Source organism: Ambystoma mexicanum, chromosome 10 (genome assembly GCF_040938575.1).
Source record: "Ambystoma mexicanum isolate Mex_15411 chromosome 10, UKY_AmexF1_1, whole genome shotgun sequence".
In the NCBI taxonomy this organism is placed as follows: Eukaryota; Metazoa; Chordata; class Amphibia; order Caudata; family Ambystomatidae; genus Ambystoma; species Ambystoma mexicanum.
The window spans coordinates 418,828,544-418,842,322 of record NC_090932.1 but is presented as its reverse complement, the minus strand read 5'-3'; the positions used below and the strand labels follow the sequence as shown (position 1 = coordinate 418,842,322).

At 45.7% G+C, this 13,779-nt stretch overlaps 1 protein-coding gene across 1 annotated transcript in view; it reads left to right on the top strand.

Annotated features, from left to right (window-relative positions):
- SPHKAP (SPHK1 interactor, AKAP domain containing) overlaps positions 1-13,779 on the top strand; it is a 1,600,508-nt gene that overhangs the window by 1,382,949 nt on the left and 203,780 nt on the right. The window contains exon 6 of the mRNA XM_069617984.1: positions 1,854-2,106. Within this exon, the coding sequence (XP_069474085.1) occupies positions 1,854-2,106 (253 nt within the window). The remainder of the gene's footprint in view (positions 1-1,853; positions 2,107-13,779) is intronic.

The following is a 13,779-nucleotide window of genomic DNA, read 5'->3' as shown; positions in this document are numbered from 1 at the left end:
AGAAGTGATCACGAGCGCACAGCATTCCTTATTCGAATCCACAACTTTTAATTCTTCCCAAGCATGCAGTCAGTCTAACTTGTCACTGGCCAAACAATCAAACACTCATGACTATAAACGACCTGTATGATTAAAACTTAAAATGCTCCCAGAGGTATTCGGCATCTAAGTGGCTATCACTTCTCCCATGGTATTGCCTGTCTATTGCCAAACATAATGCAGTGTACATGCAGGAGTAGATACTACTCTCCATTTCTTCCACCTCTTCTACAATATCCTGTTACATAAATATTCTCTTCAAAGTTATACATTGAAGAGTAAACTACGTCAAAGCTATCTCATAGAACACTTCACAACGAAAGTAGGAAAATGGAAAATGCCCATTTTAATTAAGACCGATATGTTTCTGAAATGTTCTGAGCAAAACAACAACAATCTTAACACACACTCATACACCACTCTAAAGATTATTCCAGCAAAAAGAAATATTAAAAAACTGACTGGGCATCAGTTGCCTCTGTGATTACCTAGTCATCCTCCTGTCTTGGATGTTGAATGGCTCCCTCAAATGTAACCTTTCCAAGACCAAATTCATCCTGATCGTTCCACCTACTAAACAACAAATTGTCCAATAGTAGCTAAATTAAATGCGCCTACAAGAATGTGATCTGCAACTCTCGGATTCAGCAAAATCCTTAGACTTCACCATTGACAGCAGGCTGACCTTTCAGAAACAAATAGCCATGAAACACATACACAAGAAGGCCCAAATAACCTGCCTCTTAGTGTCCACCCTTCATAAAATCAAACTCTCCAACCTGCCGCAGGACTTCCGCAGGTCTTTCGGGCTGCAGTGGTGGTCCTTGCAACTCTCACACATGGATGGGGATATACCCTGCTGACGGGGCTCGCAGCCGCTCACTCCACTCCTCTAAAATAAGTATACCATGCTGCAGGGCATCTTTTTGCAGGTATGCAGAAGTTTGACCAAATCACCTCATTCTACATGAACTAGATTGGCTTCCTCTAAAACCAGGATGCTGTTCAAGACTGTATCATCTACAAAGCAGTCACGAGTAGCGCACCAGAGTACCTGGCAGCTAAGCGGCACATATCTGGTCGACCGAGGGTGGCAAGGCTTGAGCATTGTGGAAGGAAGGGGACTGACCCTGAGAAGAGCTGTGCTAGAAAGGGAAGGTGGCAGTTCGTGGCTCCATGTATACATGAAATCAACGGGTCATGTCCTTCACCAACTTTTACATTTGTACAACAGGAGTCTTTGTCATTTCAATAAGGACATTCTGGTTATGACTTAAGTCTTATATTCAGTTCATCTTCATTGTACTCTCTGAATCAGGATCAATGTCCTGCATGGCCTGTGCGGCACGGGCAAGCCATCAAAGCGCATCAATTTGATCATCAGGGATGTGCTTTTCTTAATGCCCGACCCCTTTCCAGTATGTCCCTGCTGGGAAATTGTAAAAGTTCAGTAACTTCCACTACCCACATCCATTTACACATGCGCATTTAGGTCTGGAATCAACACATCTCAGAATGTTCACTTGTATTAGCAAATGGCAGATGAAAGTAAACAAAAAGTATTGTCGAACTGGTAGGTGCTGCATGTTAACGGGGTGGGAGCTATATGTCGCAAATCTCTGGTGCAATAGATTGTGTTCCTGCTCTGTATGTCTGCAATACCATTCCTTTCAATTAGCAATGTCTGTGTAAGTTAACATAAAACAATCATAGTTCTTCTTTGCAAAATGGGGTTTGTGTGAGTACATTTTCAGTTGTTGTGATATATGTGTTTTAAGATCTCCTGTTGAACAGTTGCATTGTTTCCTTTGCAGTGTCCATGGCTGGGAGATGTATGCTTGGTCCAGTGTGCAAAACCCCCAAAAAACAATAGCACAAACTGCATCATCTTTGAAATCAACAAGTTTCTGATTGGACTAGAGTCTGTGCAGAAGAGACAGCTGCAGCTGGATGCCACCATCTTAAAACCCGAAGATGATACAAATTGTTCAGTGTCCTCAATAGAGGAGGACTTTCTCACTGCTTCGGAGCACCTGGATGACGACAATGAGGAAGATGTAAAAATTGGTAGGAAAAGATTGATATGGATAAAGTTATACCGTACCTTGGGTTTAGCTGATGAATTTTATATTCTTTATTCCCATCCCGGACGTTGTGAATGAAACAATCCACACTTATTAATGATTGTGGCATAGTATACAATGGGAAAAGTTAAATATGAAGCTGCGTGCAGAGACAAACGTTTCAGATCACTGGAGGGGCTGAGGGTGTAGGGAAAGGGAAAAGTAGGGGCGCTGTGGAGCGGGTCTACCAATCCGTCCCGACACCAGGTGATGGGAGTCTGATGTATGTTAGGATCTCTTCCTTCACATCAGGCACAGAGGCTACATTTCTGAAGGTCTGGCTATAGAGGGCAACCATGTGTAAGAGGGCCTTATGGCTGGCTCTCCTGAGGCGGCAAGTGCTCTCACTGATGGATGAGGTGAAGGCAAGAGGTACCCGTGAAACTGCCAAGTCCTAGGGTTGTGGCACAACACAGGGTTGTGTTTGAAGACAGTGAAAGATAGAAACAAGTAATAATCAGTGTTCTACTCTATGGTAGAGCTGCCTTTATACATTTAAATTTAGCTCATATTAAAAATTGTGTTTGTCTATTTCCTCCATTGTGGTAAGTCTCCAGCTGCCTTTTAGAGAGTTTTGGCATCAATCTTCTTCCTTTAATACAAGACTTCTGTTTCAGCTTGCTTTCCAGTCTGTTCATACTACGTTTGCATCTGTAGATTATTCTAGTTCATTCATTTAGTTGAGCCAGGGATTGCCCATCGTTATGCCTCTACCCTCCAACCACAGTGACTGAATCCCTTACCCCAATTGGCAGCAGTCATGGCTCATCAACCCAGTCTGCTGTTATCATGTGTTTAATTCTGCCAGGAGTATATCTGCCCAGTGTGCACGGGTCATGTCCTTATATGTGTCCTTCCTCACTTAGGATTCATGTTCAACGAGTATGACAGGATATTTTCTCCGACTGTGTTGCGCTGCGAAGTTTGCTGGGCTCATCTACCAGTATGTTCTTGGGTTATTTCCATAGTGTGCAATGTAATCCCCCAGCATACATGAGGCATCACCTGTGCAAGATTAGCATTCCTAATACATGAAGTCAAGCCTGTATAGTAGCACTGGCTACTGTATTATCTCCAATATGCATGGACAGTTTTGCTTGAGAGAAGCAAACGTGTTTAGTAGAACACACATGACTAGTACATTATAACCCACAGCTCCTAAAACTAAACCAAGATAAGCAAGGATAACAATCTAAAGCCATTTTAGTTCACACAGCTTAATGGGGCAACCGGAATACAATGGATGGGGTCTCCAGGCATACTTTACACCATTCACGAGAAAAGCCTCATCTCCACTACAGGTTATATCAGATATTGAATATCAACCGCATGTGGGCCCCTGTGTTGTTTTAGTGTACTACAATCAATAAATAAATTAATTACATAGCCCCTAAATGCATGCCCATACATTCACAGCACACATTGGGAAAAGAAACCAATACTCGTGAATCCTTCCCCTTTGCTTAAAAACAGTAGTCTACCAAACCTTTATTTAGGGCATAGACCATGAAAGCATACAATTACAATATTAAAATTATAACATATAAATAGACATTCATAAAAGTGATACCATTTAAAATAGCAAAATATTAATTAAATACAAAAAGAAAGACAAGCAAATGAAAAATAGAATTGATTAAAAGGCACTTAGATTAAAAAAAATCACCCTTCTTGATTGATTCATCTTTTAACACCCTTGAGAGAACATTCTGATGAGCTCAGCCAAACAGAAATGAGGATTTCCAAGGAATGATGGCACTATAAGCCTCTAATTTCTCGGAATACCACAGTTCTGACCGGCTTGGCTGATTAAAATGTCCCCACTGCCTCAGTGGTATAACACAAAATGTGGGGGCCCCCCTGCGAGCCATGCTGAGGGCCTGCCCCAACTCAGCAACAAATCATGGGTCGTGCCACACTCTGGACCAGCCTAGATTGTCACGCTTGCACAATATGCACGAACGTGCTGCTGAAGAGGTATGCCGAACACGGTCCTAGGAGAGAGATATAAATATGTATTTTAATGCAATATATGGCACACTTTCTGGGGGAAATTGGCAAAAATAAACGAAGTGTTTACAATTGCTTTGTAGAGTAACAGCAATCCAATACATGCACGTCACCAACAGTGCACAGGAACATTAATGCTTTGCTATTAAAAATGCCATGCCACATTGAAAACATGTCCCATTGGCTGCACAATGTAGACCAGTGTAGACACGTAATAGCATTACAGTGAAGAATGCCAGGCCACATTTAGACATACCTAGAGTGGTTGGACCAAAATGCCAGTCGAAGCAATAACACTCCTCAAGAAGAGAGTACACATTCAAGCCCAGGTCTCTGCAGCCTCTAAAAACACAGCCAAACTCTTTAAAATCTGCAAGAAACTGGACAATCCTGTTGCATTCTCTACCTCTTCGATTCCCTCCCAGGCCCTCTGTATGGCTCTGGCCTCTCAATTCTCTGCTAAAACTCAGGACATCCTGTCCTCTATCTCCTCTTCGTCTCTCAACCCCCTTTTGGCCATCTCTACCTCTACTCCTCCTTTCTCCTCTTTCTCTCTGACAACACCTGACGAGGTTTCTAGACAGGTCTGATCTATGAAAGTGTCATCCAAGCAGGTGCTCCCCTGCTCCTCCGGAACCATGGAGGACCATATTGTCACCCTCGCTCCAGCCTCGGCCGATTTCTGTAATCACTCTTTCGACACTGGAACGTTCCCCTCTTCCCTTAAGTGCTCCCTTGTGCACCCACTCCTCAAGAAGCAGTCTGCTGATCCTACCTGCCCGGCAAACGATCACCCAATCTCCATCACCCCTTTTCTGGACAAACTCTTGGAAAAGCTGGCCATCTCCCAGCTTACTCTCCACACTGAATCTGTTGGTTGTCTCCATGACCATCAGTCTGGCTTCAGGGCTGCTAGAGGCACAGAAACTGCTCTCCTGAACACCCGTAAAGATATGCTCTCTAACCTTGATTCCAGCATTCCTTCTGTCCTAATCCTCCTTGATCTTTCCTCTACTTTTGACACAATCAACCATGCCATCCTGATCAATCGACTAAGTGAGAACCTTGGCATCTGGGATCAGGCGCTGAAGTGGCTGACCTGCTTCCTCTGGACTGCCCCTCCCAAATCCAACTTGGTCCCTTTCTCTCCGCCACCTCTCTCTCTACCTGTGGTGTTCCCCAGGGCTCTATACTGTCACTCTGGGTTTTCAACCTCTACTTGGCCCCTTTGGCCAACCTGATCTCTACCTTCTCCTCTAACTTTCAGTGTTATGCGGATGACATTCAGCTTTACTTCCGGATCCTCTCCTCTCTTGCTCATTCCTGACTGTCTATCTGCGATTCAGGATTGGTGCGCCTCCAACGATCTCTGCCTTAATGCCATTAAGACAAAGATCCTTATTATTGGGCCCCCTGCGCATGCTTTCCCTCTCTCACTCTAGCCGCCCACCTTGGGCCCTCTTCCATTGCCTTCCTGCGAGGTAATAAATATTGGTGTCATCTTCGACTCCACTCTCTCCTTCTCTCCTCACATCTCGGACGTCGCCAAGAAGTACCACTACCAGCTGCTCCTCCTCAAAGGGACTCTTCCCTTTCTCTACCCCATAAGCTCACTGTCTCCAGAGCCCTGTTTCTCTCTAGGCTGAAATACTGCAACAGCCTCTTTGTCAAGCTGCCTTCCTCTACTCTCCGCCCTCTGCAACTAATCCAGCACAGGACTGCGAGAATTATTGTTGGCCTCAAGCCCAGGGATCATATCTCTCCAGCCCTGAAATCTCTCCACTGGCTCCCGGTGGCTGCAAGAATCAAGACCCTTTGCATTGTACACAAGGCATTCTGGGTTCGAGCCCACACTACATCCAACACTTTCTTCCAATACACCTTCCTACTTGAGCCCTTCCCCCAGCTACCTCCAACTCTCTCAGGGTTAGACGCTTCTCCAGGAAGAGAGTGGGGGGTAGATCTCTCCCCGCTGCAGGTGCCTTCCTCTGGAATGGCCTCCCTGCCCTTCTCAAACGTGAGCGGACCACCTGAAGTTCCGGAAGCAGCTCAAAACTTTCCTCTTCTCTGCTTTCTTTCTCTCCCTCCCCTGCTGACCTACCTGTCTTCTGTACCAACTGGTTGCTTGGCTACCCTCACAGTCTCACTGAGCCCAGGCTTTTTCTTGATCAGTCACCCTTGCACTGCCTCCAGGCCTACCAGGCACTAAGGGTCTGTAACTGTAAGGCTACAGTCCCTTGTTCTCCTTGCACTACCCAGAGGCGCGCTGCACTGGCTGCACTTACTCAGAGCATTACTGCCTTGTTTCCCCTTCCACTCTTCCTTGCATTCCCCCCCTCGCTTTCCCCCTGCATTTCTCTTTCTCGCACTTGCATGACCTGAATGACACAAGGCCTAGTAAGATTGTTTGTCTTGTCCTCCCTCTATCTTCACTCCCTTGTCTTGTCGCAAATAGAAACACTTGTGTACAGGTGTGTTATAACCGATTTATATCATATCATTTTATCACAGATGCCCAAAAAATATACAATTTCACAGTGAGAAATGGCTAGACTGGCAGCACCCAAATGCCAGTCTAGTCAGGTAATTATACTTTGCAGGACTGCTTTAGCGGAAATGTGCAGTTAAACAAAGTCATGCCAAACCGAGGAATGACTAGACTGGCTGCACCAAAATGCCTTTCTAGCCACTCATACCACATATCATGCCTGCTTAGCCTGGACATGGACAACCATTATGATTTATCGCACAATCCCGCCCCCCCCCCACATATTGCCTCTCCCTCCCACCCCCTGCCCCAACCTCCAAAACAGCTCCTTGGCCCAGAATTACCTTCAAGTCCCAGAATTTACGAATGAGGCTCCTTGCCTCATAGGTAGGTACTGGGATGAGGAAGAGTGGGACTAGGAGTAATGAAGATTACCTGTAGCTAAGTCATACATTACATCCCAGTACTTGTGTATGAGGCAGAGTGCGTCATACACAAGCACTGCCTCATACACAAGTACAGGAATGAGGAAGAATAGGGCTAGGAGTAATGACTATTACCAATAAGTAATCAAGGCATTAAACACAAGCAGTGGCATAACACCATTGAGTTGACTGTGCATCAACACCCCCGCCCCCTGAAATTTTGGGCTATTTTGACTCAACCTGGCTGACCTTCAGAGTGGTTGCCGGACAGAACAGGACACAGATGTTAAACAGCACCTGCGTTTCGCCGTTGACAAGGGCCCAGCAACGTAGAGCATTTCACTGTTTAGTACCTGCATTTAAATGTCAAATATTTTAAGCAATTTAAATTGTGATGTCGGTTTAGTACTTGCATGCCAGGGGAGTGATTGGAAGGGTAGAGAGAGACCAGAAGGCACTCGTTCTCACAGCAGTCCATAAGTGGGTGCTTTCACACTTAAAGGAGAGCGTTAACTGCGTGTAACATTGAAGCTGCACTAGAATAGTCTAATTAAAATGTGTAAAGAAGTGAGATGCCCCCACACAAATAAGTTTGCCCCTCCCCCACCGCACGTGAAGTTAGCGCCTCTCCCAACATTCAAATTATTAGCCCCCCTGAAATGTAGGTTTTGTTGCACCTCTGAACACAAGCACACACACCATTCACCATATACACACACGCACATCCAGCCATCCATACATTTAAGTGTGCACTCTTTCACTATACAGGCACACCCAGGCAGCCGCAGCCATCCATACATTTAAGTGTGCACACTTTCACCATATAGGCACCCCCAAGCAGCCACCCGTACATTTAAGTGTTCAACCTTTCACCACAAAGGCACACACACCCAGGCACCCACCCATACATTTAAGTATGCACCCTTTCACCATACACTCACACACGCACATGTCATGAGGTTGAGGGGAGCCCTTTTACTTCAAAAAGAAAGTGTTTCTTTTTGAAGTCACTCTTCTGGGGCTCATTACAAGTATGCCGGTCTGGAAACAACGATGCCGGTAAACTTACCGGCACCCTTGTTTCTGGACCGTCATACTACAGATATGCCGGCTGGAACTGGCGTGCCCGACAGGTCTGTCCCTGACGGTCACAGTGGCCACAGTAGGCACACCGTCATGGAAGCACCGGCACTGTTAGCAACAGTGCCGGTGCTTCCGTGGTCCCCACTACCATAGAGTCCTATCAGACTCTATGGGAATGGGGAACAACATTTTACTGGCGCCTGACTTTCTGGGCCGCGGTGTTGTAATCCCCTGGTCGCACCGGGAAGTCAGGTGCCAGTAAATATTTACGGGTTTGACAGCAACCTGCCAGTCGCACCGGCTCTCTTACCGCTGGACCCGTAATGAGCCCCTCTGACTTCATAAAGAAATTATTTCCATTAAGTATTGAACCATAACAGAAATAATGTCTAAATTAAGGCAGAGTGACTTCAAAAAGAAATAGTTCAGTCTGGGGTCTTCCATGTTATGGGGTGGGGGAGCCCTCGGACTTCAAAAAGAAAGTTTATTTTTGTACTCACTCTGCCTTCATAAAGAAATTATTTCTGTTAGAAATTATTTCTTTATGAAGGCAGAGTGAATTTTAAAAAAACGGCCCCAGTTACGCCAGTGCACTGCCTGCACCCCGCCTTGCTGTGTTCCCTGCCTAACACTCCTTCCCCCACCCCGCCGTACCCGGTGGAATATTATCTTTCTCTTGGGCTTCTGTCTGCTTGTGGTGAGCCCCCCCATCTCACTGCACACACAGCACATTCCAGGTGGCATCCACCTCTGCGACCATGTTTCCATGACCATATTGTGCTCTGGGGTCACCGCAGGCAGCCGGTGTATGATTTTGGGGAGGGGGTGGAGGAGTGCATGAAACGCCTCCTCTGGGTTCTAACAGCCTTTTGGGTGGAATTCCCAAGCTCAACGCTCTCCTTAACACCCTGCTTCGCTTGGAACGTTGTGTGAGGCTTCCGGCCACCCAAGCTGCTAATACTTAAATAGTCCCCTTTCTTTTCAAATTCATGATTTCCTTGTAAGGAGCATAATCAAATGGTTACTTCTTCTCAGTCCCTATTATTCTTACTGCTCATTCAAATAAATCTGAAGAGCACAAGACATGTCTAAATCAGGCATCACCTTGAGAGGCATGAGGATCAGTCTGGACTGGGTAAATCCCGGTGCTTTCAAAATGGATATTAACCTATTTAGTCTGCCTTGAGCACATGTAAGGCAGAAAAACATTAAATGCATCAAGGTTTTCTCACAGTCATAAGAAAAAGGGAGCACAGTGGGAGTGTCAGCGTAGCGTTTCCAGATTGCATGAACAACCTATTGGTAGAAAGTTGTACCCAAAGTCTCTGATATTATGATTAAATAAGTACTGAAAGTGGAATACGCATTCATGATTTTCCTACAAAGTGTTCTTGCCATTTTGATTTTAAAAACTAGTTGTTTGGGATGTGTAAAACCTTTGAGTCAGGAATGAACACCCCATTCTCTTTCTGGAACTTTGAGGTTACTTTTTTATTAGCTTCAGGATGACACAATTACATCACTGTCACCAATAACATTGGTACAAACTTGGACCCTCAGTTCTTTTTTACTTCTGGGGTTTTTCCGCTTTTTGGTTCTTCCTTCAATAGGCCCAGATGCTCTCTACCACTTCTGATTCGTCGCTCTCTTCTTGCTACAATGATACAAAAGCACACACATTGCTTAGTCTGCCTCCTTTTTATATATCATCCTCCCATTCAGGTTTGTCCAGGCATTCTCTCCACATGGTTTCCTCTCCTCTCTTCGATTTAGTGATTGTTCCCTACCATTTGTTGGTCGCTGTGTCCCTTCTCTTCCTATTATTGCCTTAATCCCCTCTCCAAACAGTTCAGCAGCATGGGTTGGCTGCCATGACTGCCTCTGTGTATCCTGTCCTTCTAGCCTCTGTGTTTCTGGCTGCCCTGGAGGGTGTTCATGCTGGTCAAGCACTTGTTCATGAGATGTTAGGGTCAAAGAGAGCCCCCTCCTCTGTTAAGACTTTACGGGCTGCCTCCTCCCTTCAGGAGCATGGCCCGACTTCTCCCGGGGTTTGTTCTTCAGTTCGTTGCATTGCGGGCCGACATTTCCTGACCCTTCCTTAAACCGCTGTTTCCTCTGCCTTCTCCTTGGAAAGCACCTCGGGGAATCGATGGTTCCCCAACGTCAATCTTTCCGTCTCCCCGTCAAAGGTCACTTTGTACCCAAGAGAACATCACATCCATCCACCTTTTGTAAGAAGGGGGTAGGGCCAACAACAGAACCAATTGGAGGAGGGAAGCTGCAGAGATAGCTAGAACAAGAGTTAGTGGCAGCCTCACAATTTTTACAAAATAATTTGTATCTTGTTTGCTATGGATTTTTAACAAACAATTGCTTTAAACAATTTCATTCAAAGGCTTGAGGGGAGAACCAAGGCCTATTAACCTGAAATTATTTTATATGTGGTATTCTGAATGCCGTGATTCCCCAATTTCAAATTAACAACATTCTAATAGAAAAATAAAACTCCAGAGTGGATCTTTCAAGACTAAATGTTCCTCAGAATCAGGATATGGTTAATGTTGTGGGCTCTACATTTTACCATTTGGCATTTGCCACTAAAAGTGCTGGTAGGTTCACGATCTATGGTTTCTAAAAGAAGACTCCATTATTGACGGGTGATCATGTTCAGTGATTTTGTGATTCATAAAATCACCAATATTTTGGGTGTTTTTCCCACAAACGTTTAAGAATTGTACAGATCTTCATCTGTGGAAGTTCAAGGTCAACCAAGAAATTAGCACTCTGCTAGGAAGAGAAGGCCCCTGTCATCGCCCTCAAGGTCCTTTAACATACGCCACTTCTATACTGATGCCAGGGCAGTGTCTCATGTTAAACCTTTTGTTCTACTTCTGGTGCTCTTGTGCAGGAAATACAAAAAAGTGACATTATTCTTTGGATGCCATGATGGTTTGGGAGTTCCATTGGGATCAGTGAGGAGGTGGAGGATAGAAGTGATATAAGCAGTCATATGAGCCTCATCACGACTTTGGCGGTAACCCTTAAATTCAGCGGTCGTGCTATTACCGCCGGATTTAAGAGTCCGCCAAATCAGGACTTCGGCGGGAAATCCACCGAAAATTCACGCTATTACCGCCGGCGGGAAATCCGTATTTTCCCCATTGAGCCCAATGGGGAATGGGGCATTCCCGAATGGGCTCAATGGGGAATTACATTACTGCCGAATTTGTGATCTGGCGCTATAAGCGCCGGGGAGTTCGGTGGTAGGGCTAATCACGTTACCGCCAAAGTCGTGATCAGGCCCATAGTCTGGAGGGGTAATACGCCAAAATTGTCTTGAGAAAATGTGCGGGAGATGGATGTTTTGGCTTTGTATCCCATAAATATTTGCAGAAGACTTATGAAGAAGTTCGTCCATGCCTAGCCACCATGGGTACTTTCAGCACCAGGAGGTGTACTTGAAACGGCCCTGTAATGGGATGCTTTGCACATTATACAGAGGTATACCACTGCCCAATGTTCCAAGGCAGTCCTGGGGACCTTCGGTGGCCTCCAAATATCCCCCTGAAGCATGATCCTTGCTAGTGTTGGTACAACAAACATGTCAAAATGGGCAAAAGATCAATATACTGCCTTGACTTTGACTGTCAGAGTGCTGGGTAGCTCGTGGAATGGGCAACACCATAGATTTTCTCTTTGGAGGTGGCTCCGGTTGGCCGTAAATCTCGAGACTTCCTAAGATATATGTATATGTGCATTGCGATCACCAAAGACTTAGCCTCCAGTAATGTGCACCAATATGTTGCACCAAGCTAGGGCAAACTTTCTCAAACACAAGTGATCCGTGGGCTCCCATGAATCCTCTAGTGAGAGTGGGGTACGTTTAAGAGAATTCTCCATCTGCCTAAAACTGCCTGTTTCTCCTTTCAGAGCCATACATCGTCAGGGACATATTTGGCAGGAGGTTCGGCTTACTCTTGTGAAAAAGCATAGACAAAATCACTTCAAATGCTGCAGAAAGAGCACAAAGGCTAGAGGAGCAGTAGTGTATGTGGTGAGTCCCTGTTGGAGGGTTAGCAAGAGGAAATGGAGTCGGGTGCAACTGAGAAGCTTATCCAAATAGAACCGAACCGTAGAAAATGCAGTAAGATATATCAGAAGGTGTATGCACCTACTGCAGAGATCTATGTGTAACCTGAAGGTACCAGGTTTCCAACTGAATGAGAAGAACTCAGTCTTTCATCCTTCCAAAATGATCTAAATTAATAAAGTTGAAGGGCACAATGTTAAGATTTCATTTCAGACCAGCAGTGTAAGTCGCGTCAGGCATTCGTCACTCTGCTTTTCATGATTTAGAGGTTCAAACATGAATATTATTTATGTTCATTTTATTAAAATATAGCACATTCATAACAGGCATGAATCTCTGTAAAGCCTATGGAGCTGCAGAAGAGTCAATGATCCATTGGGGGTGCATGAAGCTTCATTCTGCTGAGTTTGTTTTCATGGGAATGTCTGAGGTTAATGTTTTAATAATGAGGAGAGTGCAGAGCTGCAGGTCAATTACTTCAGAAAGGCAGGGATGGTTGTGGTAGACACGTTCACGTGTCAAGCATGCATGATGCAGACTGTCATTCCCCTGACATTGTATTATATAATGTTATGAGCTCTGTAACTGGGATAAAACACATAACATAGCTCCACAGTAAGGGGCCGATTCCCAAAAACCTTTTTTGGTGCAAGTGATGAGATGTGCTAATGCCACTCATCACTTGCTCTAATAAATGATGCGCCCAGGGTTGGACTGCGACAAGAAATAGGCCTGGACACCCACAAAGAAGTGTCCCACCCCTCGCCTGAAAAAAAGTGGCCCTCAAACTATCATCCGTGGATCGCGTCAATTCACGACTTTACAGTCATGATGGGGGGCCCTGGTCTCGTGCTGTGTGCCATGCTGCTGCAGAGCTTCTTTGTTGCATGTGGGTAGTAGCCTGCATGTGTTATGCGCTAGCAAGGGATATTTTGGGATAAGATGGTGGGTGGTCCACTGCATGTACGGGTGGCTGTGGGGCTTGGCCGACAGCTGTGGTGTAATCAATGCACAGGTGGGGTCAGCCCAGAGCCAGGACACTACGGTACAACTTAAGTGACCCATGGGCTGGTAGGGAGTCAGCCCTACAGCCAAGGCTTTATAAAGAACCACACCTGGTATGCTACACCGATTCTCACAGTTTACCATTCTCCCACTGTTAACAAATTTCCCTCTGAACTTTCATGACACTGAGGATATGGGTGAGAGTGGGTACAAGGTGGGTTTCCCCAGGCTCTAATACTCAACAAAACGTGCACAGAGCAGCTACTAGAAGACCTGAGCCAGTGGGTTGCATGCACCTCCAGCATCTGGCCCGAATCCGGTGCAGACCCAGGGAGCAGGCACCAGCAGCTGCCTGCTCTGGCAGCGGCCTGCTCTGGCTCCAACATCGGGCAGGCACCTCCCATCCTCCTCACGCAGGAAGAGGTACAAACCCTCTACTCTGCTCCTGCATTGCTGTGGGCGTTTGGGCTCGGCGGCTGCTTCCTGGAAAGCCTGTAGCACTGCACAAAGTAACGC